The sequence below is a fragment of the Oncorhynchus mykiss genome, chromosome 32, assembly GCF_013265735.2.
Source record: "Oncorhynchus mykiss isolate Arlee chromosome 32, USDA_OmykA_1.1, whole genome shotgun sequence".
NCBI lineage: Eukaryota > Metazoa > Chordata > Actinopteri > Salmoniformes > Salmonidae > Oncorhynchus > Oncorhynchus mykiss.
The window spans coordinates 30,099,481-30,126,298 of record NC_050572.1 but is presented as its reverse complement, the minus strand read 5'-3'; the positions used below and the strand labels follow the sequence as shown (position 1 = coordinate 30,126,298).

General features: G+C 40.9%; 2 protein-coding genes across 2 annotated transcripts; both read right to left on the bottom strand.

Moving 5' to 3' along the window:
• Positions 1 to 988: 988 nt before the first annotated feature.
• LOC110489425 (mucin-2-like) lies at positions 989 to 18,083 on the bottom strand. The gene is made up of 37 exons (XM_036971000.1): positions 14,621 to 18,083; positions 13,871 to 14,019; positions 13,549 to 13,679; positions 13,395 to 13,456; positions 13,141 to 13,241; positions 12,876 to 12,963; positions 12,128 to 12,276; positions 11,806 to 11,936; positions 11,652 to 11,713; positions 11,398 to 11,498; positions 11,133 to 11,220; positions 10,385 to 10,533; positions 10,063 to 10,193; positions 9,909 to 9,970; positions 9,655 to 9,755; positions 9,390 to 9,477; positions 8,642 to 8,790; positions 8,320 to 8,450; positions 8,166 to 8,227; positions 7,912 to 8,012; positions 7,647 to 7,734; positions 6,899 to 7,047; positions 6,577 to 6,707; positions 6,423 to 6,484; positions 6,169 to 6,269; positions 5,904 to 5,991; positions 5,156 to 5,304; positions 4,834 to 4,964; positions 4,680 to 4,741; positions 4,426 to 4,526; positions 4,161 to 4,248; positions 2,733 to 2,881; positions 2,410 to 2,540; positions 2,256 to 2,317; positions 2,002 to 2,102; positions 1,649 to 1,827; positions 989 to 1,543 (listed from the first exon to the last, which is right to left on the bottom strand). Exons 1-37 carry the CDS (start codon positions 18,037 to 18,039, stop codon positions 1,448 to 1,450), a joined length of 7,323 nt encoding a protein of 2,440 aa, XP_036826895.1. The 5' UTR covers positions 18,040 to 18,083; the 3' UTR covers positions 989 to 1,447.
• A 7,825-nt stretch (positions 18,084 to 25,908) lies between these two features.
• LOC118946499 (integumentary mucin C.1-like) lies at positions 25,909 to 26,598 on the bottom strand (the record flags this gene model as incomplete). The annotated part of the gene is made up of 2 exons (XM_036971565.1): positions 25,909 to 26,309; positions 26,361 to 26,598. Coding segments are annotated over 2 exons (639 nt in total), but the record flags the coding sequence as incomplete, so codon positions are not given.
• Positions 26,599 to 26,818: the final 220 nt, after the last annotated feature.

The following is a 26,818-nucleotide window of genomic DNA, read 5'->3' as shown; positions in this document are numbered from 1 at the left end:
ATGTTTCCCACACAATATGTTATTATTCCCCAATGTCACTATTCTGATATCTTCCCCTTGCTTGTTGTAAACATATATAAACATGTAGACAAAGACACAGAAAAGATAGACAAACAAGAAACATGTTAAATTATAGAACAGTTCTCGACATTCGTGAGAGGGGAGAGAAGAGAGCGAGAAGACTGCATGAATCAGGCCTTCATGGTCGAATTGCTGAAAAGAAACAACAACTAAAGGATACCAATAATAAGAAGAGACTTGGAAGAGTTGTGATGGTGTGAGGGTGCTTTGCCGGTGACATTGTCTGTGATTTATTTAGAATTCAAGGCACACTTAACCAGCATGGCACCCACAGCATTCTGCAGCGATACGCCATCCCATCTGGTTTGTGCTTAGTGTGACTATCATTTGTTTTCCAACAGGGCAATGACCCGACATTCCTCCAGGTTGTGTAAGGGCTATTTGACCAAGAAGAAGAGTGATGGAGAGCTAAATCAGATGACCTAACCTCCACAATCACCCGACCTCAACCCAATAGAGATGGTTAGGATGAGTTGGACTGCAGATTGAAGGAAAAGCCGCTCAGCATATGTGGGAACTACTTCAAGACTGTTGGAAAACCATTCCATGTGAAGCTGGTTGAGAGAATGCCAAGCATGTGCAAAGCTGCCATCAAGGCATAGGGTGGCTACTTTGAAGAATTTAAAATCTAAAATATATTTTTATTTGTTGAACACTTTTTTTGGTTAGTACATGATTCCATATGTGTTATTTCACAGTTTTGATATCTTCACTATTATTCTACAATGTAGAAAATAGCAAAAAGAACGAAAAACCCTTCAATGAGTACTGTAGATATTAAATTGTGTTAGATATTTCTGAGCGTAAGGTGCCAGGTGGGACAATCTTGACTTACTTTGATGTTTAGATGTGCTGTCTGTAATCCCCCTCATGAGTCAAACCAATTCATAAAATGTTTTCTTAATACTGGTTTGCAAAGTCTTTATTACATTTGTCAAACGGTGTGTTGAAGAAACAAGTACTGTATTGCAGTGGAAAACAAGTTAGTTAATAGTTAATCAAGAGAGGAAATAACAAAACTCAAATTAATATTTTAATCTACCTTATTATACATTCAATAAATAACTGAAAACCGTTTTAGTCAGTGGACAGCACAGCTTGAAACCACATAAATTACATAGCTAATAAATACATAAACATACATGCTGTTCAGCTCAGCTGTAACTTTGATTAACAACCAGACGTATAACATAAAAAATGGTACAATGCGCAAAACACCTGTGGATTATTAAGCCCATTATGAATTTTAGTTTTGTGTTAAAAAAATAGATGCAAGCACCCAATGAAGTCTCCTGATTAGCAGATATAGATAGATAATTGGCTGTTCTTGTGATGACAGTTGCCTACTGATGTTAGTGTTGTCACCTCAGAAGAGTCCGTTTCTGGTGGTGTACTGTACATTGTAAGATCTGCGTCTGTGCCAGCGTCTCCTTACAGCTGCACAGCAGCCACATAGCATACACTGCAAAAGAAAGATGGGGAAGCATGATTCACATGCAACATTGCAGAAATTAAATAACTGAAATACTTTGTAAACTATTTTCACAGTACACAAGCCTATACGTACACATAGCAGGATCCACAGGGGTACCAGAATGATAGCGATGCCACAAGGAATGATAATGGCCAAAGCCCAGCCAGGAAAACCTCCAACACTTGTGGCATGGAAAGGAGTGGTCAGTAAAAGGGTAGGAAGTGGTGTGGTGCTTGTAGTTGTAGTTGGGGCAACAGTGGTGGTCAGGAGACCTAGAATGGAAATTAAAATACATTTTATAGGGATGATAAACTTGTAATATGTCAGACAACATAGATATATGTGTTTTCGAGATTGAGTATTATACACGTTACATGGTGTTTGATAACTCACTGTCATAAAAAAAACATAGAAATGACAACTGTATGGTAACAAAAGCAGCATACCTGAGACTTTTAAGACTTCCTGTAGAAAACCACTAGGGTGGTTGACATCTTCCTCTTTGTATACATACGTCACGTTTGCCGTGATCTCAGTGCCATCAGCACTGTGGACGTAAAAATGGGTTTTGTGTGAGAGTTAAACATGTTCCCTTCATCCTGTTTAGCTGTACAAGTAGCAGCTAAATGAAATCTGCAGAAATTCTAAAGAGTGCAGTTGAGAAAGACGGGTTGGTTCAAGGTTGTGACGTTGTACTTACATGAAGTTGGCGTTGGGAAATATAAACTGTTTGCCATCTGGTTCACTGAGAACCTTATGGAGCTAAAAGGGGACAAAACATCAAGTTGTCAATTACTATCATGACCTGAACATGACCATGGATGTATCTTATGTGTAGAAGTACAGTATCTTACTAGACTGTTAATTGAATCCTGTATCTTGATGTAGGTCTCGTTGGTGAATGTGAGTCTATGACTTAGAGACTCCAGGGTTACATTGGTTATTTTGAAACCAAGGTTGATGGCAAATGAAGTATCTGTAAGTTCTGTGAGCACACAAAGAAATGGTCACTATAGCAACAGATCAAATGAACTGCTACAATTTAGGAGTTTCAACAACATTAAAAAACATTCAAAAAGTATTTAGATAGCAGGAGCAGTTGAATGTTTACTTATTAAGAACATTTTTTATAGAGTGGAAATAAATGCCTTCATGAAGCCTAATTTGTTGAACTCACTGATATAAGTTGCATTCTGGTAGGTGGTTTGAGTGGTCCTGAATTGACGAGACAATTGCTTCTTGATGGCACCAAGGACATCATCCTCAGTGGGGACTGGTGTTTTGAGCTTGAATATCAGTTTAACAAAAACCACCACTGTGCCGAATCTAAGAGAAAATAATAATACATGGAAAATTACATTTCCGAAAGAAAATGTGTTTGCTTGCAACCTAGTCTAAAAGTTATTTATGTTTGTAAAAATAAGTTATAGTAGAGGCAGTCACTCTAGAAGTATAGTAGAGGCAGTCACTCTAGAAGTAATGGTAGTGACAAGTTATAATTGGAAAAAGAAAGTCGATGGAAAGATTGATTGATGGATAGGATAGGAAAGGATAGCCTGAACATATGAAAGTTGGTTCAGTCTCTCTAGCTTGAACGGTTCAAGAGTTAATATTATTTTTGGTGGGTTATTATATGCTAATTTATACTCTTTTAAATTGTTATAGTTTATACAGTTTTGAACATGTTAAAGCTGTTTTAAATGTTAGCAGCTGAAATGGTTATGGTGCAGCAATATTATAAATATTTACTACTGAGTTCTCAGGTTTGGCATTGACTCCATGAAGTGTAATGCCAATTTATGCAAATCGAATTGTTACAGTCTATACAAGTTTTAGAGAATTTGAAGCTTTTGACAAGCAATCTAAGATGGCCCAATCTGAACACATAAACGTTGGTTTGGTGTTGATAGCTTAAACGGTTTAGGAGAAGAAGCGTGGCCAAATTTTCTCCATCTAAGTCTTCATACCTTTCATATTACCATTGAAATGCATTGGGAGCTGATTAGAAATCTTATTTGATTTGATTTAATAGGATCCCCATTAGCCGACGACAATTGCGACAGCTAGTCTTAATGGGTTCCGACATATACAGGAAAAGACATTTCAGACAAAATACTTTACAATTTACATACATTAAAAACATTAACATGTAGTACGTGTGTGCCTGTGTGCCTGTGTTACTTTATTTGTTTTTTTGATGTGGTACAAAAACAATAAATGCTATCTAAAATATATTCTCAAGCAATTTAAGTAATGGATGTCTAGATAGAAGAAAGTTAGCTCCGTGTTTATAGGTTAAAGCGTTTAAGTGCTAGAGAGGGCTAAATAAATCAAATAATTAGAAAAAGTATGTAAGAAATCTAGTGGTCTTGCCTTCAGCAAGCACATTAATAATAATGTATTGGATTTATATTAAGCCTTTTGACCGATTGATGCACTCAAAAAACTTTTCTAAAGAAAGGTTGACATTTTGGATGCTTTTAATTAAAACATCAGTAGTTAACGACACAAGCATGGATATACATGGTTCATTGTTGCAAAGGTTCCTTGTTTGACAAAGTGTTCATTGAATTGTGGAATAATTATAATAAATGATCTTGCTTACCTAGTTGTTGATGTCACTGAAGTCAACAGGGTAGGAAGTGGTGTGGTGCTGGTAGTTGTTGTTGGGGCAACAGTGGTGGTCAGGAGACCTAGAATAGAAATGGAAATACTATTTAGAGGGATTATAAACTTGTAATATCTCATATAACATATAAATAAGTGTTTTTGAGGTTGAGTATTATACACGTTACATGGTGTTTGATAACTCACTGTCATAAAAAAACATAGAAACGACAACCATATGGTTGGTTACAACAGCAGCATACCTGAGACTTTTAAGACTTCCTGTAGAAAACCACTAGGGTGGTTGACATCTTCCTCTTTGTAAACATACGTCACGTTTGCCGTGATCTCAGTGCCATCAGCACTGTGGACGTAAAAATGGGTTTTGTCTGAGAGTTAAACATGTTCCCTTCATCCTGTTTAGCTGTACAAGCGGCAGCTAAATGAAATCTGCAGAAATTCTAAAGAGTGCAGTTGAGAAAGATGGGTTGGTTCAAGGTTATGACGTTGTACTTACATGAATTTGGCGTTGGGAAATTGAAACTGTTTGCCGTCTGGTTCACTGAGAACCTTATGGAGCTAAAAGGGGACAAAACATCAAGTTGTCAATTACTATCATGACCTGAACATGACCATGGATGTATCTTATGTGTAGAAGTACAGTATCTTACTAGTCTGTTAATTGAATCCTGTATCTGGGTTTGGGTCTCATTGGTGAGTGTGAGTCTATTACTTAGAGACTCCAGGGTTACATTGGTTATTTTGAAACCAAGGTAGATGGCAAATGAAGTATCTGTAAGTTCTGTGAGCACACAAGAAAATGGTCACTATAGCAACAGATCAAATTAACTGCTACAATTTAGAAGTTTCAACAACATTAAAAAACACTTAAGAAGTATTTAGATAGCAGGAGCAGTTGAATGTATACTTATTAAGAAATGATTTTATAGAGTGGAAATAAGTGTCTTCATGAAGCCAATTCGATGAACTCACTGATATAAGTTGCATTCTGGAAGGTGGTTTGAGTGGTCGTGAATTGAGGAGACAATTGCTTCTTGACGGCACCAAGTACATCATCCTCAGTGGGGACTGGTGTTTTGACCTTGAATATCAGTTGAACAAAAACTCCCACTGTGCCGAATCTAAGAGAAAATAATAATACATGGAAAATTACATTTCCTAAAGAAAATGTGTGTACTTGCTCTTAAAGAATTCATGGTTGTAAAATAAGTTACAATAGTGGCAGTCACTGCAAGAGTAATAGTAGTGACTGGTTATAATTGGAAAAAGAAAGTAGATGGAAAGATTGATTGATGGAAAGGATAGGAAAGGATAGCCTGAACATTTGAAAGTTGGTTCGGTCTCTCTAGCTTGAACGATTCAAGAGTTACTATTATTTTTAGTGGGTTATTATATGTTAATTTATACTTATTTAAATTGTTATAGTTTATCAAGTTTTGAAAATGTTATAATAATTAGAAGAAGAATGTAAGAAATCTAGTGGTCTTGCCTTCATCAAGCACATTAATAATAATGGAATCGATTTCTATAGCACCTTTCCACTTACTGATGTACTCAAAGAGCTTTTCTAAAGAAAGGTTGACATTTTGGATGCTTTTATTAAAACCTCAGTAGTTAACGCCACAAGCATGGATATACATGGTTCATTGTTGCAAAGGGTCCTTGATTGACAAAGTGTTAATTGAATTGTGGAATAATTATAATAAATGATCTTGCTTACCTAGTAGTTGATGTCACCGAAGTCAACAGGGTAGGAAGTGGTGTGGTGCTGGTAGTTGTTGTTGGGGCAACAGTGGTGGTCAGGAGACCTAGAATAGAAATGGAAATACTATTTAGAGGGATTATAAACTTGTAATATCTCATATAACATATAAATAAGTGTTTTTGAGATTGAGTATTATACACGTTACATGGTGTTTGATAACTCACTGTCATAAAAAAACATAGAAACGACAACCATATGGTTGGTTACAACAGCAGCATACCTGAGACTTTTAAGACTTCCTGTAGAAAACCACTAGGGCGGTTGACATCTTCCTCTTTGTAAACATACGTCACGTTTGCCGTGATCTCAGTGCCATCAGCACTGTGGACGTAAAAATGGGTTTTGTCTGAGAGTTAAACATGTTCCCTTCATCCTGTTTAGCTGTACAAGCGGCAGCTAAATGAAATCTGCAGAAATTCTAAAGAGTGCAGTTGAGAAAGATGGGTTGGTTCAAGGTTATGACGTTGTACTTACATGAATTTGGCGTTGGGAAATTGAAACTGTTTGCCGTCTGGTTCACTGAGAACCTTATGGAGCTAAAAGGGGACAAAACATCAAGTTGTCAATTACTATCATGACCTGAACATGACCATGGATGTATCTTATGTATAGAAGTACAGTATCTTACTAGTCTGTTAATTGAATCCTGTATCTGGGTTTGGGTCTCATTGGTGAGTGTGAGTCTATTACTTAGAGACTCCTGGGTTACATTGGTTATTTTGAAACCAAGGTAGATGGCAAATGAAGTATCTGTAAGTTCTGTGAGCACACAAGAAAATGGTCACTATAGCAACAGATCAAATTAACTGCTACAATTTAGAAGTTTCAACAACATTAAAAAACACTTAAGAAGTATTTAGATAGCAGGAGCAGTTGAATGTATACTTATTAAGAAATTATTTTATAGAGTGGAAATAAGTGTCTTCATGAAGCCAATTCGATGAACTCACTGATATAAGTTGCATTCTGGAAGGTGGTTTGAGTGGTCGTGAATTGAGGAGACAATTGCTTCTTGGAGGCACCAAGTACATCATCCTCAGTGGGGACTGGTGTTTTGACCTTGAATATCAGTTGAACAAAAACTCCCACTGTGCCGAATCTAAGAGAAAATAATAATACATGGAAAATTACATTTCCTAAAGAAAATGTGTGTACTTGCTCTTAAAGAATTCATGGTTGTAAAATAAGTTACAATAGTGGCAGTCACTGCAAGAGTAATAGTAGTGACTGGTTATAATTGGAAAAAGAAAGTAGATGGAAAGATTGATTGATGGAAAGGATAGGAAAGGATAGCCTGAACATTTGAAAGTTGGTTCGGTCTCTCTAGCTTGAACGATTCAAGAGTTACTATTATTTTTAGTGGGTTATTATATGTTAATTTATACTTATTTAAATTGTTATAGTTTATCAAGTTTTGAAAATGTTATAATAATTAGAAGAAGAATGTAAGAAATCTAGTGGTCTTGCCTTCATCAAGCACATTAATAATAATGGAATCGATTTCTATAGCGCCTTTCCACTTACTGATGTACTCAAAGAGCTTTTCTAAAGAAAGGTTGACATTTTGGATGCTTTTATTAAAACCTCAGTAGTTAACGCCACAAGCATGGATATACATGGTTCATTGTTGCAAAGGGTCCTTGATTGACAAAGTGTTAATTGAATTGTGGAATAATTATAATAAATGATCTTGCTTACCTAGTTGTTGATGTCACCGAAGTCAACAGGGTAGGAAGTGGTGTGGTGCTGGTAGTTGTTGTTGGGGCAACAGTGGTGGTCAGGAGACCTAGAATAGAAATGGAAATACTATTTAGAGGGATTATAAACTTGTAATATCTCATATAACATATAAATAAGTGTTTTTGAGATTGAGTATTATAGACGTTACATGGTGTTTGATAACTCACTGTCATAAAAAAACATAGAAACGACAACCATATGGTTGGTTACAACAGCAGCATACCTGAGACTTTTAAGACTTCCTGTAGAAAACCACTAGGGTGGTTGACATCTTCCTCTTTGTAAACATACGTCACGTTTGCCGTGATCTCAGTGCCATCAGCACTGTGGACGTAAAAATGGGTTTTGTCTGAGAGTTAAACATGTTCCCTTCATCCTGTTTAGCTGTACAAGCGGCAGCTAAATGAAATCTGCAGAAATTCTAAAGAGTGCAGTTGAGAAAGATGGGTTGGTTCAAGGTTATGACGTTGTACTTACATGAATTTGGCGTTGGGAAATTGAAACTGTTTGCCGTCTGGTTCACTGAGAACCTTATGGAGCTAAAAGGGGACAAAACATCAAGTTGTCAATTACTATCATGACCTGAACATGACCATGGATGTATCTTATGTATAGAAGTACAGTATCTTACTAGTCTGTTAATTGAATCCTGTATCTGGGTTTGGGTCTCATTGGTGAGTGTGAGTCTATTACTTAGAGACTCCTGGGTTACATTGGTTATTTTGAAACCAAGGTAGATGGCAAATGAAGTATCTGTAAGTTCTGTGAGCACACAAGAAAATGGTCACTATAGCAACAGATCAAATTAACTGCTACAATTTAGAAGTTTCAACAACATTAAAAAACACTTAAGAAGTATTTAGATAGCAGGAGCAGTTGAATGTATACTTATTAAGAAATGATTTTATAGAGTGGAAATAAGTGTCTTCATGAAGCCAATTCGATGAACTCACTGATATAAGTTGCATTCTGGAAGGTGGTTTGAGTGGTCGTGAATTGAGGAGACAATTGCTTCTTGACGGCACCAAGTACATCATCCTCAGTGGGGACTGGTGTTTTGACCTTGAATATCAGTTGAACAAAAACTCCCACTGTGCCGAATCTAAGAGAAAATAATAATACATGGAAAATTACATTTCCTAAAGAAAATGTGTGTACTTGCTCTTAAAGAATTCATGGTTGTAAAATAAGTTACAATAGTGGCAGTCACTGCAAGAGTAATAGTAGTGACTGGTTATAATTGGAAAAAGAAAGTAGATGGAAAGATTGATTGATGGAAAGGATAGGAAAGGATAGCCTGAACATTTGAAAGTTGGTTCGGTCTCTCTAGCTTGAACGATTCAAGAGTTACTATTATTTTTAGTGGGTTATTATATGTTAATTTATACTTATTTAAATTGTTATAGTTTATCAAGTTTTGAAAATGTTATAATAATTAGAAGAAGAATGTAAGAAATCTAGTGGTCTTGCCTTCATCAAGCACATTAATAATAATGGAATCGATTTCTATAGCACCTTTCCACTTACTGATGTACTCAAAGAGCTTTTCTAAAGAAAGGTTGACATTTTGGATGCTTTTATTAAAACCTCAGTAGTTAACGCCACAAGCATGGATATACATGGTTCATTGTTGCAAAGGGTCCTTGATTGACAAAGTGTTAATTGAATTGTGGAATAATTATAATAAATGATCTTGCTTACCTAGTTGTTGATGTCACTGAAGTCAACAGGGTAGGAAGTGGTGTGGTGCTGGTAGTTGTTGTTGGGGCAACAGTGGTGGTCAGGAGACCTAGAATAGAAATGGAAATACTATTTAGAGGGATTATAAACTTGTAATATCTCATATAACATATAAATAAGTGTTTTTGAGATTGAGTATTATAGACGTTACATGGTGTTTGATAACTCACTGTCATAAAAAAACATAGAAACGACAACCATATGGTTGGTTACAACAGCAGCATACCTGAGACTTTTAAGACTTCCTGTAGAAAACCACTAGGGTGGTTGACATCTTCCTCTTTGTAAACATACGTCACGTTTGCCGTGATCTCAGTGCCATCAGCACTGTGGACGTAAAAATGGGTTTTGTCTGAGAGTTAAACATGTTCCCTTCATCCTGTTTAGCTGTACAAGCGGCAGCTAAATGAAATCTGCAGAAATTCTAAAGAGTGCAGTTGAGAAAGATGGGTTGGTTCAAGGTTATGACGTTGTACTTACATGAATTTGGCGTTGGGAAATTGAAACTGTTTGCCGTCTGGTTCACTGAGAACCTTATGGAGCTAAAAGGGGACAAAACATCAAGTTGTCAATTACTATCATGACCTGAACATGACCATGGATGTATCTTATGTATAGAAGTACAGTATCTTACTAGTCTGTTAATTGAATCCTGTATCTGGGTTTGGGTCTCATTGGTGAGTGTGAGTCTATTACTTAGAGACTCCTGGGTTACATTGGTTATTTTGAAACCAAGGTAGATGGCAAATGAAGTATCTGTAAGTTCTGTGAGCACACAAGAAAATGGTCACTATAGCAACAGATCAAATTAACTGCTACAATTTAGAAGTTTCAACAACATTAAAAAACACTTAAGAAGTATTTAGATAGCAGGAGCAGTTGAATGTATACTTATTAAGAAATTATTTTATAGAGTGGAAATAAGTGTCTTCATGAAGCCAATTCGATGAACTCACTGATATAAGTTGCATTCTGGAAGGTGGTTTGAGTGGTCGTGAATTGAGGAGACAATTGCTTCTTGACGGCACCAAGTACATCATCCTCAGTGGGGACTGGTGTTTTGACCTTGAATATCAGTTGAACAAAAACTCCCACTGTGCCGAATCTAAGAGAAAATAATAATACATGGAAAATTACATTTCCTAAAGAAAATGTGTGTACTTGCTCTTAAAGAATTCATGGTTGTAAAATAAGTTACAATAGTGGCAGTCACTGCAAGAGTAATAGTAGTGACTGGTTATAATTGGAAAAAGAAAGTAGATGGAAAGATTGATTGATGGAAAGGATAGGAAAGGATAGCCTGAACATTTGAAAGTTGGTTCGGTCTCTCTAGCTTGAACGATTCAAGAGTTACTATTATTTTTAGTGGGTTATTATATGTTAATTTATACTTATTTAAATTGTTATAGTTTATCAAGTTTTGAAAATGTTATAATAATTCAAAGAAGAATGTAAGAAATCTAGTGGTCTTGCCTTCATCAAGTACATTAATAATAATGGAATCGATTTATATAGCACCTTTCCACTTACTGATGTACTCAAAGAGCTTTTCTAAAGAAAGGTTGACATTTTGGATGCTTTTATTAAAACCTCAGTAGTTAACGCCACAAGCATGGATATACATGGTTCATTGTTGCAAAGGGTCCTTGATTGACAAAGTGTTAATTGAATTGTGGAATAATTATAATAAATGATCTTGCTTACCTAGTTGTTGATGTCACTGAAGTCAACAGGGTAGGAAGTGGTGTGGTGCTGGTAGTTGTTGTTGGGGCAACAGTGGTGGTCAGGAGACCTAGAATAGAAATGGAAATACTATTTAGAGGGATTATAAACTTGTAATATCTCATATAACATATAAACAAGTGTTTTTGAGATTGAGTATTATAGACGTTACATGGTGTTTGATAACTCACTGTCATAAAAAAACATAGAAACGACAACCATATGGTTGGTTACAACAGCAGCATACCTGAGACTTTTAAGACTTCCTGTAGAAAACCACTAGGGTGGTTGACATCTTCCTCTTTGTAAACATACGTCACGTTTGCCGTGATCTCAGTGCCATCAGCACTGTGGACGTAAAAATGGGTTTTGTCTGAGAGTTAAACATGTTCCCTTAATCCTGTTTAGCTGTACAAGCGGCAGCTAAATGAAATCTGCAGAAATTCTAAAGAGTGCAGTTGAGAAAGATGGGTTGGTTCAAGGTTATGACGTTGTACTTACATGAATTTGGCGTTGGGAAATTGAAACTGTTTGCCGTCTGGTTCACTGAGAACCTTATGGAGCTAAAAGGGGACAAAACATCAAGTTGTCAATTACTATCATGACCTGAACATGACCATGGATGTATCTTATGTATAGAAGTACAGTATCTTACTAGTCTGTTAATTGAATCCTGTATCTGGGTTTGGGTCTCATTGGTGAGTGTGAGTCTATTACTTAGAGACTCCTGGGTTACATTGGTTATTTTGAAACCAAGGTAGATGGCAAATGAAGTATCTGTAAGTTCTGTGAGCACACAAGAAAATGGTCACTATAGCAACAGATCAAATTAACTGCTACAATTTAGAAGTTTCAACAACATTAAAAAACACTTAAGAAGTATTTAGATAGCAGGAGCAGTTGAATGTATACTTATTAAGAAATGATTTTATAGAGTGGAAATAAGTGTCTTCATGAAGCCAATTCGATGAACTCACTGATATAAGTTGCATTCTGGAAGGTGGTTTGAGTGGTCGTGAATTGAGGAGACAATTGCTTCTTGACGGCACCAAGTACATCATCCTCAGTGGGGACTGGTGTTTTGACCTTGAATATCAGTTGAACAAAAACTCCCACTGTGCCGAATCTAAGAGAAAATAATAATACATGGAAAATTACATTTCCTAAAGAAAATGTGTGTACTTGCTCTTAAAGAATTCATGGTTGTAAAATAAGTTACAATAGTGGCAGTCACTGCAAGAGTAATAGTAGTGACTGGTTATAATTGGAAAAAGAAAGTAGATGGAAAGATTGATTGATGGAAAGGATAGGAAAGGATAGCCTGAACATTTGAAAGTTGGTTCGGTCTCTCTAGCTTGAACGATTCAAGAGTTACTATTATTTTTAGTGGGTTATTATATGTTAATTTATACTTATTTAAATTGTTATAGTTTATCAAGTTTTGAAAATGTTATAATAATTAGAAGAAGAATGTAAGAAATCTAGTGGTCTTGCCTTCATCAAGCACATTAATAATAATGGAATCGATTTCTATAGCACCTTTCCACTTACTGATGTACTCAAAGAGCTTTTCTAAAGAAAGGTTGACATTTTGGATGCTTTTATTAAAACCTCAGTAGTTAACGCCACAAGCATGGATATACATGGTTCATTGTTGCAAAGGGTCCTTGATTGACAAAGTGTTAATTGAATTGTGGAATAATTATAATAAATGATCTTGCTTACCTAGTTGTTGATGTCACCGAAGTCAACAGGGTAGGAAGTGGTGTGGTGCTGGTAGTTGTTGTTGGGGCAACAGTGGTGGTCAGGAGACCTAGAATAGAAATGGAAATACTATTTAGAGGGATTATAAACTTGTAATATCTCATATAACATATAAATAAGTGTTTTTGAGATTGAGTATTATACACGTTACATGGTGTTTGATAACTCACTGTCATAAAAAAACATAGAAACGACAACCATATGGTTGGTTACAACAGCAGCATACCTGAGACTTTTAAGACTTCCTGTAGAAAACCACTAGGGTGGTTGACATCTTCCTCTTTGTAAACATACGTCACGTTTGCCGTGATCTCAGTGCCATCAGCACTGTGGACGTAAAAATGGGTTTTGTCTGAGAGTTAAACATGTTCCCTTCATCCTGTTTAGCTGTACAAGCGGCAGCTAAATGAAATCTGCAGAAATTCTAAAGAGTGCAGTTGAGAAAGATGGGTTGGTTCAAGGTTATGACGTTGTACTTACATGAATTTGGCGTTGGGAAATTGAAACTGTTTGCCGTCTGGTTCACTGAGAACCTTATGGAGCTAAAAGGGGACAAAACATCAAGTTGTCAATTACTATCATGACCTGAACATGACCATGGATGTATCTTATGTATAGAAGTACAGTATCTTACTAGTCTGTTAATTGAATCCTGTATCTGGGTTTGGGTCTCATTGGTGAGTGTGAGTCTATTACTTAGAGACTCCTGGGTTACATTGGTTATTTTGAAACCAAGGTAGATGGCAAATGAAGTATCTGTAAGTTCTGTGAGCACACAAGAAAATGGTCACTATAGCAACAGATCAAATTAACTGCTACAATTTAGAAGTTTCAACAACATTAAAAAACACTTAAGAAGTATTTAGATAGCAGGAGCAGTTGAATGTATACTTATTAAGAAATTATTTTATAGAGTGGAAATAAGTGTCTTCATGAAGCCAATTCGATGAACTCACTGATATAAGTTGCATTCTGGAAGGTGGTTTGAGTGGTCGTGAATTGAGGAGACAATTGCTTCTTGACGGCACCAAGTACATCATCCTCAGTGGGGACTGTTGTTTTGACCTTGAATATCAGTTGAACAAAAACTCCCACTGTGCCGAATCTAAGAGAAAATAATAATACATGGAAAATTACATTTCCTAAAGAAAATGTGTGTACTTGCTCTTAAAGAATTCATGGTTGTAAAATAAGTTACAATAGTGGCAGTCACTGCAAGAGTAATAGTAGTGACTGGTTATAATTGGAAAAAGAAAGTAGATGGAAAGATTGATTGATGGAAAGGATAGGAAAGGATAGCCTGAACATTTGAAAGTTGGTTCGGTCTCTCTAGCTTGAACGATTCAAGAGTTACTATTATTTTTAGTGGGTTATTATATGTTAATTTATACTTATTTAAATTGTTATAGTTTATCAAGTTTTGAAAATGTTATAATAATTCAAAGAAGAATGTAAGAAATCTAGTGGTCTTGCCTTCATCAAGTACATTAATAATAATGGAATCGATTTATATAGCACCTTTCCACTTACTGATGTACTCAAAGAGCTTTTCTAAAGAAAGGTTGACATTTTGGATGCTTTTATTAAAACCTCAGTAGTTAACGCCACAAGCATGGATATACATGGTTCATTGTTGCAAAGGGTCCTTGATTGACAAAGTGTTAATTGAATTGTATGAAATATTTATACAAAATTATCTTGCTTACCTAGTTGTTGATGTCACTGAAGGCATAGAAGTTGAGTTATAAGTTGCAGTTCTGGTTGTCGAGGTAGGAAGTACAATTGCAGTTGCAGTTGTCATAGAAGCAGCATTTGCTGCAGGAACTGCAGGTGCTGTGCTAGCTGATGTAATTGTGGTTGTTGTTGTATCTTCAGATGTAGATGTTAAAATAGGTTCTACAGTTGTGGTGGTCAAAGGACCAACAGCTGTTGTCGTATGAGTTACAGTTGTTTTCGTAAGAGCTGCAGTGGTTGTCAAAGGAGCTGCAGTGGTTGTCAAAGGGGCAGCTGCTGTGGTTGACAGAGAAGCTACAGTTGTTGTAGCAGGAGCTGCAGTTATAATTGTTATAGTAGGTACTGCAGGTGTTGTGGTCGTAGGAGCTACAGTTGTAGGAACTGCAGGTGTTGTAGTAGGTGCTGTTGTTGTGGTTGTTGTTTGCAATGAAGTTGTAGTTGTTGTAGTAGCAGCTGCAGTTGTTGTTCTGGAAATATCTGCAGTTATAGGAGTCATATGAGTGGGTTCTGTGGTTGTAGAATCTGGAGTTGTAGTAATCGTAGTAGCAGCACTTGTTGTAGTTAGAGCTGAAGTGGTTGTCGTAGAGGCAGCTGCTGTGGTTGACGTAGAAGCTACAGTTGACTTAGCAGGAGCTGTAGTTGTGATTGTTGTAGTAAGTAGAGCAGGTGTAGAGGTCGTGGGGGCTAAAGTTATAGGAACTGCAGGTGTTGTAGTAGGTGCTGTTGTTGTGGTTGTCATAAGAGTAGGAGTTGTAGTAGTTGTAGAAGGTGCTGCAGGCATTTTGGTCGTAAGAACAGCAGATGTTGTAGTAGGAGCTGCAGTGGCTGTCGTGGTAGGTTCTGCAGTCGTAGCAGTAGTAGAAGTAGGTTCTCCTATAATAGGTTCTGGAGTTGAAGGGGTTGTACGAGCAGCAGTTGCAGGAACTGCAGGTGATGTAGTAGGTGCTGTTGACGTGGTTGTTATAGGAGCTAAAGTTGTAGTTGTTGAAGATGGTGCTACAGTCGTGTTGGTCGTAAGAATAGCAGCTGGTGTAGTAGGAGCTGCACCGGTTGTTATAACAGGTTCAGAAGTTGTAGTGTTCGTTGGAGCAGCAGATGATTTAGTTAGAGCTGCAGTGGTTATCGTAGAGGCAGCTGCTGTGGTTGACATAGAAGCTACAGTTGTTGTAGCGGGAGATGTAGTTATAATTATTATAGTAGGTACAGCAGGTGTTGTGGTCGTAGGAGCTACAGTTGTAGGAACTGCAGGTGTTGTAGTAGGTGGTGTTGTTGTGGTTGTTGTTTGCAATGACGTTGTAGTTGTTGTAGTAGCAGCTGCAGTTGTTGTTCTGGAAATATCTGCAGTTATAGGAGTCATATGAGTGGGTTCTGTGGTTGTAGACTCTGGAGTTGTAGTAATCGTAGTAGCAGCACTTGTTGTAGTTAGAACTGAAGTGGTTGTCGTAGAGGCAGCTGCTGTGGTTGACGTAGAAGCTACAGTTGACTTAGCAAGAGCTGTGGTTGTGATTGTTGTAGTAAGTAGAGCAGGTGTAGAGGTCGTGGGGGCTAAAGTTGTAGGAACTGCAGGTGTTGTAGTAGGTGCTGTTGTTGTGGTTGTCATAAGAGTAGGAGTTTTAGTAGTTGTAGAAGGTGCTGCAGGCGTTGTGGTCGTAAGAACAGCAGATGTTGTAGTTGGAGCTGCAGTGGCTGTCGTGGTAGGTTCTGCAGTCGTAGCAGTAGTAGAAGTAGGTTCTGTCACAGATGCAGTGGTTGTCTTAATAGGTTCTAGAGTTGTAGTGGTCGTAGGTTCTGTCGGAGTAGGTTCTGGAGATGTAGTGGTTGTTGGGGCAGGAGTTGTTTTAGTTAGAGATGCAGTGGTTATCGTAGAGACAGCTGCTGTGGTTGACATAGAAGCTACAGTTGTTGCAGCAGGAGCTACAGTTGTGATTGTTGTAGTAAGTACAGCAGTTGTAGTGGTAGTAGGAGCTACAGTTGTAGAAACTGCAGGTTTTGTAGTAGGTGCTGTTGTTGTGGTTGTCGTAGGAGCTGATGTTGTAGTTGTTGTAGAAGGTGCTGCAGTCGTTGAGGTCGAAAGAACAGCAGATGTTGTAGTAGGAGCTGCAGTGGATGTCGTCGTAGGTTCTGCAGTCGTGGCAGTAGTAGAAGTAGGTTCTGTTACAATAGGTTCTGGAGTTGAAAGGGTTATAGGAGCAGCAGTTGCAGGAACTGCAGGTGATGTAGTAGGTGCTGTTGACGTGGTTGTTATAGGAGCTGAAGTTGTAGTTGTTGAAGATGGTGCTACAGTCGTGTTGGTCGTAAGAATAGCAGCTGGTGTAGTAGGAGCTGCACCGGTTGTTATAACAGGTTCAGAAGGTGCTGCAGTCATTGCGGTCGTAAGAACAACAGAGTTTGTTGTAGAAGCTAACATGGCTGTCGTGGTAGGTTCTGCAATCGTAGCATTAGTAGTAGTAGGTTCTGTCAGAGCAGGTTCTGGAGATGTAGTGGTCGTTGGAGCAGACGTTGTTTTAGTTAGAGTTGCAGTGGTTATCGTAGAGGCAGATGCTGTGGTTGATGTAGAAGCTACAGTTGTTGTAGCAGGAGATGTAGTTGTGATTGTTGTAGTAAGTACAGCAGGTGATGTGGTAACTGGAGCTACAATTGTAGGAGCTGCAGGTGCTGTAGTAGGTGCAGTTGTTGTGGTTGACGAGGGAGCTAAAGTTGTAGTTGTTGAAGATGGTGCTACAGTCGTGGTGGTCGTAAGAATAGCAGTTGGTGTAGTCGGAGCTGCAGCAGTTGTCATAATAGGTTCAGGAATTGTAGTGGTCGTTGGAGCAGCAGTTGTTTTAGTTAGAGCTGCAGTGGCTGCAGGCGTTGTGGTCGTAAGAACAGCAGATGTTGTAGTTGGAGCTGCAGTGGCTGTCGTGGTAGGTTCTGCAGTCGTAGCAGTAGTAGAAGTAGGTTCTGTCACAGATGCAGTGGTTGTCTTAATAGGTTCTAGAGTTGTAGTGGTCGTAGTTTCTGTCGGAGTAGGTTCTGGAGATGTAGTGGTCGTTGGAGCAGCCGTTGTTTTAGTTAGAGTTGCAGTGGTTATCGTAGAGGCAGATGCTGTGCTTGACGTAGAAGCTACAGTTGTTGTAGCAGGAGCTGTAGTTGTGATTGTTGTAGTAAGTACATCAGGTGTTGTGGTAACTGGAGCTACAATTGTAGGAGCTGCAGGTGTTGTAGTAGGTGCAGTTGTTGTGGTTGACGAGGGAGCTAAAGTTGTAGTTGTTGAAGATGGTGCTACAGTCGTGGTGGTCGTAAGAATAGCAGTTGCTGTAATCGGAGCTGCAGCAGTTGTCATAATAGGTTCAGGAGTTGTAGTGGTCGTTGGAGCAGCAGTTGTTTTAGTTAGAGCTGCAGTGGCTGTCATGGTAGGTTCTGCAATCGTAGCATTAGTAGGAGTAGGTTCTGTCGTATTAGTTTCGGGAGTTGTAGTGGTTATTGGAGCAGCAGTTTTTGTAGTAATAGCAGCAGTGGTTATCGTAGAGGACGCTGCTCTGCTTGACGTAGAAGCTACAGTTGTTGTAACAGGAGCTGCAGTTGTGACTGTTGTAGTAAGTACAGCAGGTGTAGTGGTAGCTGGAGCTACAATTGTAGGAACTGCAGGTTTTGTAGTAGGTGCTGTTGAAGTGGTTGTCGTAGGAGCTAAAGTTGTAGTTGTTGAAGATGGTGCTGCAGTCATGGTGGTCGTAAGAATAGCAGTTGGTGTAGTAGGAGCTGCAGCTGTTGTCATAATAGGTTCAGGAGCTGTAGTGGTCGGTGGAGCAGCAGTTGTTTTAGTTAGAGCTGCAGTGGTTATTGTAGAGGCAGCTGCGGTAGTTGAAATAGAAGCTACAGTTGTTGTAGCAGGAGCTGCAGATGTGATTGTTGTAGTAAGAACAGCAGGTGTAGTGATAGTAGGAGCTACAGTTGTAGGAACTGCATGTGCTGTAGTAGGTGCTGTTGAAGTGGTTGTCGTAGGATCTAAAGTTGTAGTTGTTGTAGAAGGTGCTGCAGTAGTTGTGGTCGTAAGAACAGCAGTGTTTGTAGTAGAAGCTAAAGTGGCTGTCGTGGTAGGTTCTGCAGTCGTAGCCGTCGTAGGAGTAGGTTCTGTCGTATTAGGTTCTGGAGATGTAGTGGCTTCTGGAGCTTCAAATGTTGTAGTAAGAGCAGCAGTGGTTGTCATAGAGGCAGGTGCAATGCTTGACGTAGAAGCTACAGTTGTTGTAGCAGGAGCTGTAGTTGTGATTGTTGTAGTAAGTACATCAGGTGTTGTGGTACCTGGAGCTACAATTGTAGGAGCTGCAGGTGTTGTAGTAGGTGCAGTTGTTGTGGTTGACGAGGGAGCGAAAGTTGTAGTTGTTGAAGATGGTGCTACAGTCGTGGTGGTCGTAAGAATAGCAGTTGGCGTAGTCGGAGCTGCAGCAGTTGTCATAATAGGTTCAGGAGTTGTAGTGGTCGTTGGAGCAGCAGTTGTTTTAGTTAGAGCTGCAGTAGCTGTGATGGTAGGTTCTGCAATCGTAGCATTAGTAGGGGTAGGTTCTGTCAGAGCAGGTTCTGTAGATGTAGTGGTCGTTGGAGCAGCCGTTGTTTTAGTTAGAGTTGCAGTGGTTATAGTAGGGGCAGATGCTGTGGTTGACGTAGAAGCTACAGTTGTTGTAGCAGGAGCTGCAGTTGTGATTGTTATTGTAAGTATACTAGGTGTAGTGGTCGCTGAAGTTACAGTTGTAGGAACTGCCGGTGTTGTAGTAGGTGCTTTTGTTGTGGTTGTTGTCGGAGCTGAAGTTGTAGTTCTTGTAGAAGGTGCTGCAGTCGTTGCAGTCGTAAGAACAGCAGAGTTTGTCGTAGAAGCTAAAGTGGCTGTCGTGATAGGTTCTGCAGTCGAAGCAGTCGTAGGAGTAGGTTCTGTCGTATTAGTTTCGGGAGTTGTAGTGGTTATTGGAGCAGCAGTTTTTGTAGTAAAAGCAGCAGTGGTTATCGTAGAGGCAGCTACTATGCTTGACGTAGAAGCTACAGTTGTTGTAACAGGAGCTGCAGTTGTGACTGTTGTAGTAAGTACAGCAGGTGTAGTGGTAGCTGGAGCTACAATTGTAGGAACTGCAGGTATTGTAGTAGGTGCTGTTGAAGTGGTTGTCGTAGGAGCTAAAGTTGGAGTAGGTTCTGTCAGAGCAGGTTCTGGAGATGTAGTGGTCGTTGGAGCAGACGTTGTTTTAGTTAGAGTTGCAGTGGTTATCGTAGAGGCAGATACTGTGGTTGACGTAGAAGCTACAGTTGTTGTAGCAGGAGCTGTAGTTGTGATTGTTGTAGTAAGTACATCAGGTGTTGTGGTAACTGGAGCTACAATTGTAGGAACTGCAGGTGTTGTAGTAGGTGCAGTTGTTGTGGTTGACGAGGGAGCTAAAGTTGTAGTTGTTGAAGATGGTGCTGCTGTCGTGGTGGTCGTAAGAAAAGCAGTTGGTGTAGTAGGAGCTGCAGCTGTTGTCATAATAGGTTCAGGAGCTGTAGTGGTCATTTGAGCAGCAGTTGTTTTAGTTAGAGCTGCAGTGGCTGTCGTGGTAGGTTCTGCAGTCGTAGCATTAGTAGGAGTAGGTTCTGTCAGAGCAGGTTCTGGAGATGTAGTGGTCGAAGGAGCAGCCGTTGTTTTAGCTAGAGCTGCAGTGGTTATTGTAGAGACAGCTGCTGTAGTTGAAATAGAAGCTACAGTTGTGGTTGCAGGAGCTGGAGATGTGATTGTTGTAGTAAGAACAGCAGGTATAGTGGTAGTAGGAGCTACAGTTGTAGGAACTGCATGTGTTGTAGTAGGTGCTGTTGAAGTGGTTGTCGTAGGATCTAAAGCTGTAGTTGATGTAGAAGGTGCTGCAGTAGTTGTGGCCATAAGAACAGCAGGGTTTGTAGTAGAAGCTAAAGTGGCTGTCGTGGTAGGTTCTGCAGCTGTAGCAGTCGTAGGAGTAGGTTCTGTCGTATTAGTGTCTGGAGATGTAGTGGTTATTGGAGCAGCAGTTGTTGTAGTAAGAGCAGCAGTGGTTATCATAGAGGCAGCTGCTATGCTTGACGTAGAAGCTACAGTTGTTGTAGCAGGAGCTGTAGTTGTGGATGTTGTAGTAAGTACATCAGGTGTAGTGGTAGCTGGAGATACAGTTGTAAGAACTGCAGTTGTTGTAGTAGGTGCTGTTGAAGTGGTTGTCGTAGGAGCTAAAGTTGTAGTTGTTGAAGATGGTGCTGCAGTCGTGGTGGTCATAAGAATAGCAGCTGGTGTGGTAGGAGCTGCAGCGGTTGTTATAATAGGTTCAGGACTTGTAGTGGTCGTTGGAGCAGCATTTGTTTTAGTTAGAGCTGCAGTGGCTGTCTTGGTAGGTACTACAGTTGTAGCATTAGTAGGAGTAGGTTCTGTCAGAGCAGGTTCTGGAGATGTACTGGTCGAAGGTGCAGTCGTTGTTTTAGTTAGAACTGCAGTGGTTATCGTAGAGGCAGATGGAACAGGAACAGCAATGTTTGTAGTAGAAGCTAAAGTGGCTGTCATGGTAGGTTCTGCAGTTGTAGCAGTCGTAGGAGTAGGTTCTGTCGTATTAGTTTCTGGAGATGTAGTGGTTATTGGAGCAGCAGTTGTTGTAGTAAGAGCAGCAGTGGTTATCGTAGAGGCAGCTGCTATTCTTGACGTAGAAGCTACCGTTGTTGTAGCAGGAGCTGTAGTTGTGAATGTTGTAATAAGTACATCAGGTGTAGTGGTAGCTGGAGCTACAGTTGTAGGAGATGCAGGTGTTGTAGTAGGTGCAGTTGTTGTGGTTGTCGTAATAGGTTCTAGAGTTGTAGTGGTCGTTGGAGCAGCAATTGTTGTAGTTAGAGCTGCTGTGGTTGTCGTAGAGGAAGCTGCTGCTGTTGACGTAGAAGTTACAGTTGTTGTATCAGGAGCTGTGGTTGAAGAAGATGCTAAAGCGGTTGTAGGAGCTGCAGTTATCGTGGGAGCTACAGTTGTTGGAGGTGCTGTTGTTGTGGTTGTCGTAGGAGCTGAAGTTGTAGTTGTTGTAGCAGGAGCTGCAGTGGTTGTCGTAATAGGTTCTGGAGCTGTATTGGTCGTAGGAGCAGAAGTTGTAGTTATTGTAGAAGGTGCTGCAGTCACTGTGGTCGTTAGAACAGCAGTTGTTGTAGTAGGAGCTGCACTGGTTGTCGTAGTAGGTTGTGGAGTTACAGTGGTCGTAGGAGCAGCAGTTGTTGTAGTTAGGGCTGCAGTGGTTGTTGTAGATGCTAAAGCTGTTGTAGGAGCTGCAGTTATCATGGGAGCTACAGTTGTTGGAGGTGCTGTTGTTGTAGTAGGAGCTGAAATTGTAGTTGTTTTAGCAGGAGCTGCAGTGGTTGTCGTAATAGGTTCTGGAGCTGTAGTGGTCGTAGGAGCAGCAGTTGTTGTTGTTATGGCTGCAGTGGTTGAAGTAGATGCTAAAGCTGTTGTAGGAGCTGCAGTTGTCGTGGGAGCTACAGTTGTTGGAGGTGCTGTTGTTGTAGTAGGAGCTGAAATTGTTGTTGTTGTAGCATGAGCTGCAGTGGTTGTCGTAATAGGCTCTGGAGCTGTAGTGGTCGTAGGAGCAGCAATTGTTGTTGTTAGGGCTGCAGTGGTTGTCGTAGAGGCAGCTGCTGTGGTGGAAATTGAAGCTACAATTGTTGTAGCAGGAGCTGTAGTTGTGATTGTTGTTGTAAGTACAGCAGGTGGAGTGGTCATGGGAGGTTCAGTTGTAGGAACTACAGGTGTTGTAGTAGGTGCTGTTGTTGTGGTTGTCGTAGGAGCTGAAGTTGTAGTTGTTGTAGTAGGTTGTGGAGTTGCAGTGGTCGTAGGAGAAGCAGTTGTTGTAGTTAGGGCTGCAGTGGTTGTCGTAGATGCTATAGCTGTTGTAGGAGCTGCAGTTGTCGTGGGAGCTACAGTTGTTGTAGGTGCTGTTGTTGTGGTTGTCGTAGGAGCTGAAGTTGTAGTTATTGTAGAAGGTGCTGCATTTACTGTGGTCGTTAGCACAGCATTTGTTGTAGTCGGAGCTGCACTGGTTGTCGTAGTAGGTTGTGGAGTTACAGTGGTCGTAGGAGCAGCAGTTGTTGTAGTTAGGGCTGCAGTGGTTGAAGTAGATGCTAAAGCTGTTGTAGGAGCTGCAGTTATCGTGGGAGCTACAGTTGTTGGAGGTGCTGTTGTTGTGCTTGTCGTAGGAGCTGAAGTTGTAGTTGTTGTAGTTAGAGCTGTAGTGGTTGTCGTAGAGGCAGCTGCTGTGGTTGACATAGAAGTTACAGTTGTTGTATCAGGAGCTGTAGTTGTGATTGTTGTAGTAAGTACAGCAGGTGGAGTGGTTGTGGGAGCTACAGTTGTAGGAACTGCAGGTGTTGTAGTAGGTGCTGCTGTTGTGGTTGTCGTAGGAGCAGCAGTTGTTGTTGTTAGGGCTGCAGTGGTTGTCGTAGATGCTAAAGCTGTTGTAGGAGCTGCATTTATCGTTGGAGCTACAGTTGTTGGAGGTGCTGTTGTTGTGCTTGTCGTAGGAGCTGAAGTTGTAGTTGTTGTAGTAAGAGCTGCACTGGCTGTCGTAGTAGGTTGTGGAGTTACAGTGGTCGTAGGAGCAGCAGTTGTTGTATTTAGGGCTGCAGTGGTTGTCGTAGATGCTAAAGCTGTTGTAGGAGCTGCAGTTATCGTAGGAGCTACAGTTGTTGGAGGTGCTGTGGTTGTGGTTGTCGTAGGAGCTGAAGTTGTAGTTATTGTAGCAGGTGCTGCAGTCACTGTGGATGTTAGAACAGCAGTTGTTGTAGTAGGAGCTGCACTGGTTGTCGTAGTAGGTTTTGGAGTTACAGTGGTCGTAGGAGTAGCAGTTGTTGGAGGTGCAGTTGTTGTGGTTGTCGTAGGAGCTGAAGTTGTTGTAGTTGTTGTAGCAGGAGCTGCAGTGGTTGTCGTAATAGGTTCTGGAGCTGTAGTGGTCGTAGGAGCAGCAATTGTTGTTGTTAGGGCTGCAGTGGTTGTCGAAGATGCTAAAGCTGTTGTAGGAGCTGCAGTTGTCGTGGGAGCTACAGTTGTTGGAGGTGCTGTTGTTGTGGTTGTCGTAGGAGCTGAAGTTGTAGTTATTGTAGAAGGTGCTGCAGTCACCGTTGTTGTTAGAACAGCAGTTGTTGTAGTAGGAGCTGCACTGGTTGTTGTAGTAGGTTGTGGAGTTACAGTGGTCGTAGGAGCAGCAGTTGTTGTAGTTAGGGCTGCAGTGGTTGTCGTAGATGCTAAAGCTGTTGTAGGAGCTGCAGTTGTCGTGGGAGCTACAGTTGTTGGAGGTGCTGTTGTTGTGGTTGTCGTAGGAGCTGAAGTTGTTGTAGTTTTTGTAGTAAGAGCTGCACTGGTTGTCGTAGTAGGTTGTGGAGTTACAGTGGTCGTAGGAGCAGCAGTTGTTGTAGTTAGGGCTGCAGTGGTTGAAGTAGATGCTAAAGCTGTTGTAGGACCTGCAGTTATCGTGGGAGCTACAGTTGTTGGAGGTGCTGCTGTTGTGCTTGTCGTAGGAGCTGAAGTTGTAGTTGTTGTAGTTAGAGCTGCAGTGGTTGTCGTAGAGGCAGCTGCTGTGGTTGACATAGAAGTTACAGTTGTTGTATCAGGAGCTGTAGTTGTGATTGTTGTAGTAAGTACAGCAGGTGGAGTGGTTGTGGGAGCTACAGTTGTAGGAACTGCAGGTGTTGTTGTAGGTGCTGCTGTTGTGGTTGTCGTAGGAGCAGCAGTTGTAGTTATTGTAGAAGGTGCTGCAGTCACCGTTGTTGTTAGAACAGCAGTTGTTGTAGTAGGAGCTGCACTGGTTGTCGTAGTAGGTTGTGGAGTTACAGTGGTCGTAGGAGCAGCAGTTGTTGTAGTTAGGGCTGCAGTGGTTGTCGTAGATGCTAAAGCTGTTGTAGGAGCTGCAGTTGTCGTGGGAGCTACAGTTGTTGGAGGTGCTGTTGTTGTGGTTGTCGTAGGAGCTGAAGTTGTAGTTTTTGTAGTAAGAGCTGCACTGGTTGTCGTAGTAGGTTGTGGAGTTACAGTGGTCGTAGGAGCAGCAGTTGTTGTAGTTAGGGCTGCAGTGGTTGAAGTAGATGCTAAAGCTTTTGTAGGACCTGCAGTTATCGTGGGAGCTACAGTTGTTGGAGGTGCTGTTGTTGTGCTTGTCGTAGGAGCTGAAGTTGTAGTTGTTGTAGTTAGAGCTGCAGTGGTTGTCGTAGAGGCAGCTGCTGTGGTTGACATAGAAGTTACAGTTGTTGTATCAGGAGCTGTAGTTGTGATTGTTGTAGTAAGTACAGCAGGTGGAGTGGTTGTGGGAGCTACAGTTGTAGGAACTGCAGGTGTTGTTGTAGGTGCTGCTGTTGTGGTTGTCGTAGGAGCAGCAGTTGTTGTTGCTAGGGCTGCAGTTGTTGTCGTAGATGCTAAAGCTGTTGTAGGAGCTGCAGTTATCGTGGGAGCTACAGTTGTCGGAGGTGCTGTTGTTGTGGTTGTCGTAGGAGCTGAAGTTGTAGTTGTTGTAGCAGGAGCTTCAGTGGTTGTCGTAATAGGTTCTGGAGCTGTAGTGGTCGTAGGAGTAGAAATTGTTGTTGTTAGGGCTGAAGTGGTTGTTGTAGATGCTAAAGCTGTTGTAGGAGCTGCAGTTGTTGTGGGAGCTACAGTTGTAGGAGCTGAAGTTGTAGTTGTTGTAGCAGGAGCTGCAGTGGTTGTCGTAATAGGTTCTGGAGCTGTAGTGGTCGTAGGAGCAGCAGTTGTTGTTGTTAGGTCTGCAGTGGTTGTCGTAGATGCTAAAGCTGTTATAGGAGCTACAGTTGTCATGGGAACTAAAGTTGATGTAGGTGCTGTTGTTGTGGTTGTCGTAGGAGCTGAAGTTGTAGTTATTGTAGAAGGTGCTGCAGTCACTGTGGTCGTTAGAACAGCAGTTGTTGTAGTAGGAACTGCACTGGTTGTCGAAGTAGGCTGTGGAGTTACAGTGCTCGTAGGACCAGCAGTTGTTGGAGGTGCTGTTGTTGTGGTTGTCGTATGAGCTGAAGTTGTAGTTGTTGTAGTTATTGTAGCAGGAGCTGCAGTGGTTGTCGTAATAGGTTCTGGAGCTGTAGTGGTCGTAGGAGCAGCAGTTGTAGTTATTGTAGAAGGTGCTGCAGTCACTGTGGTCGTTAGAACAGCAGTTGTTGTAGTAGGAGCTGCAGTGGTTGTCGTAATAGGTTCTGGAGCTGTAGTGGTCGTAGGAGCAGCAGTTGTTGTTGTTAGGGCTGCAGTGGTTGTCTTAATAGGTTCTGGAGCTGTAGTGGTCGTAGGTGCAGCAATTGTTGTTGTTAGGGCTGCAGTGGTTGTCGTAGAGGCAGCTGCTGTGGTGGAAGTTGAAGCTACAATTGTTGTAGCAGGAGCTGTAGTTGTGATTGTTGTTGTAAGTACAGCAGGTGGAGTGGTCATGGGAGGTTCAGTTGTAGGAACTACAGGTGTTGTAGTAGGTGCTGTTGTTGTGGTTGTCGTAGGAGCTGAAGTTGTAGTTGTTGTAGTAGGTTGTGGAGTTGCAGTGGTCGTAGGAGCAGCAGTTGTTGTAGGTAGGGCTGCAGTGGTTGTCGTAGACGCTAAAGCTGTTGTAGGAGCTGCAGTTGTCGTGGGAGCTACAGTTGTTGTAGGTGCTGTTGTTGTGGTTGTCGTAGGTGCTGAAGTTGTAGTTATTGTAGAAGGTGCTGCAGTCACTGTGGTCGTTAGAACAGCAGTTGTTGTAGTAGGAGCTGCACTGATTGTCGTAGTAGGTTGTGGAGTTACAGTGGTCGTAGGAGCTACAGTTGTTGGAGGTGCTGTTGTTGTGGTTGTCGTAGGTGCTGAAGTTGTAGTTATTGTAGAAGGTGCTGCAGTCACTGTGGTCGTTAGAACAGCAGTTGTTGTAGTAGGAGCTGCAGTGGTTGTCGTAATAGGTTCTGGAGCTGTAGTGGTCGTAGGAGCAGCAGTTGTTGTTGTTAGGGCTGCAGTGGTTGTCGTAGATGCTAAAGCTGTTGTAGGAGCTGCAGTTGTCGTGGGAGCTACAGTTGTTGGAGGTGCTGTGGTTGTGGTTGTCGTAGGAGCTGAAGTTGTAGTTATTGTAGCAGGTGCTGCAGTCACTGTGGATGTTAGAACAGCAGTTGTTGTAGTAGGAGCTGCACTGGTTGTCGTAGTAGGTTGTGGAGTTACAGTGGTCGTAGGAGCAGCAGTTGTTGTA

Excerpts from the sequence above, each read along its gene's own strand:
- LOC110489425 (XM_036971000.1), bottom strand. The coding sequence starts at position 18,039 with ATGACAGCCACTGCAGCTCTAACTAAAACAACTGCTGCTCCAACGACC. Across the intron at positions 8,013-8,165 it reads TTTCCCAACGCCAAATTCAT|TGCTGATGGCACTGAGATCA; the intron begins GTAAGTACAACG and ends TTACGTCCACAG. Across the intron at positions 7,048-7,646 it reads TCGGTGACATCAACAACTAG|ATTCGGCACAGTGGGAGTTT; the intron begins GTAAGCAAGATC and ends ATTTTCTCTTAG.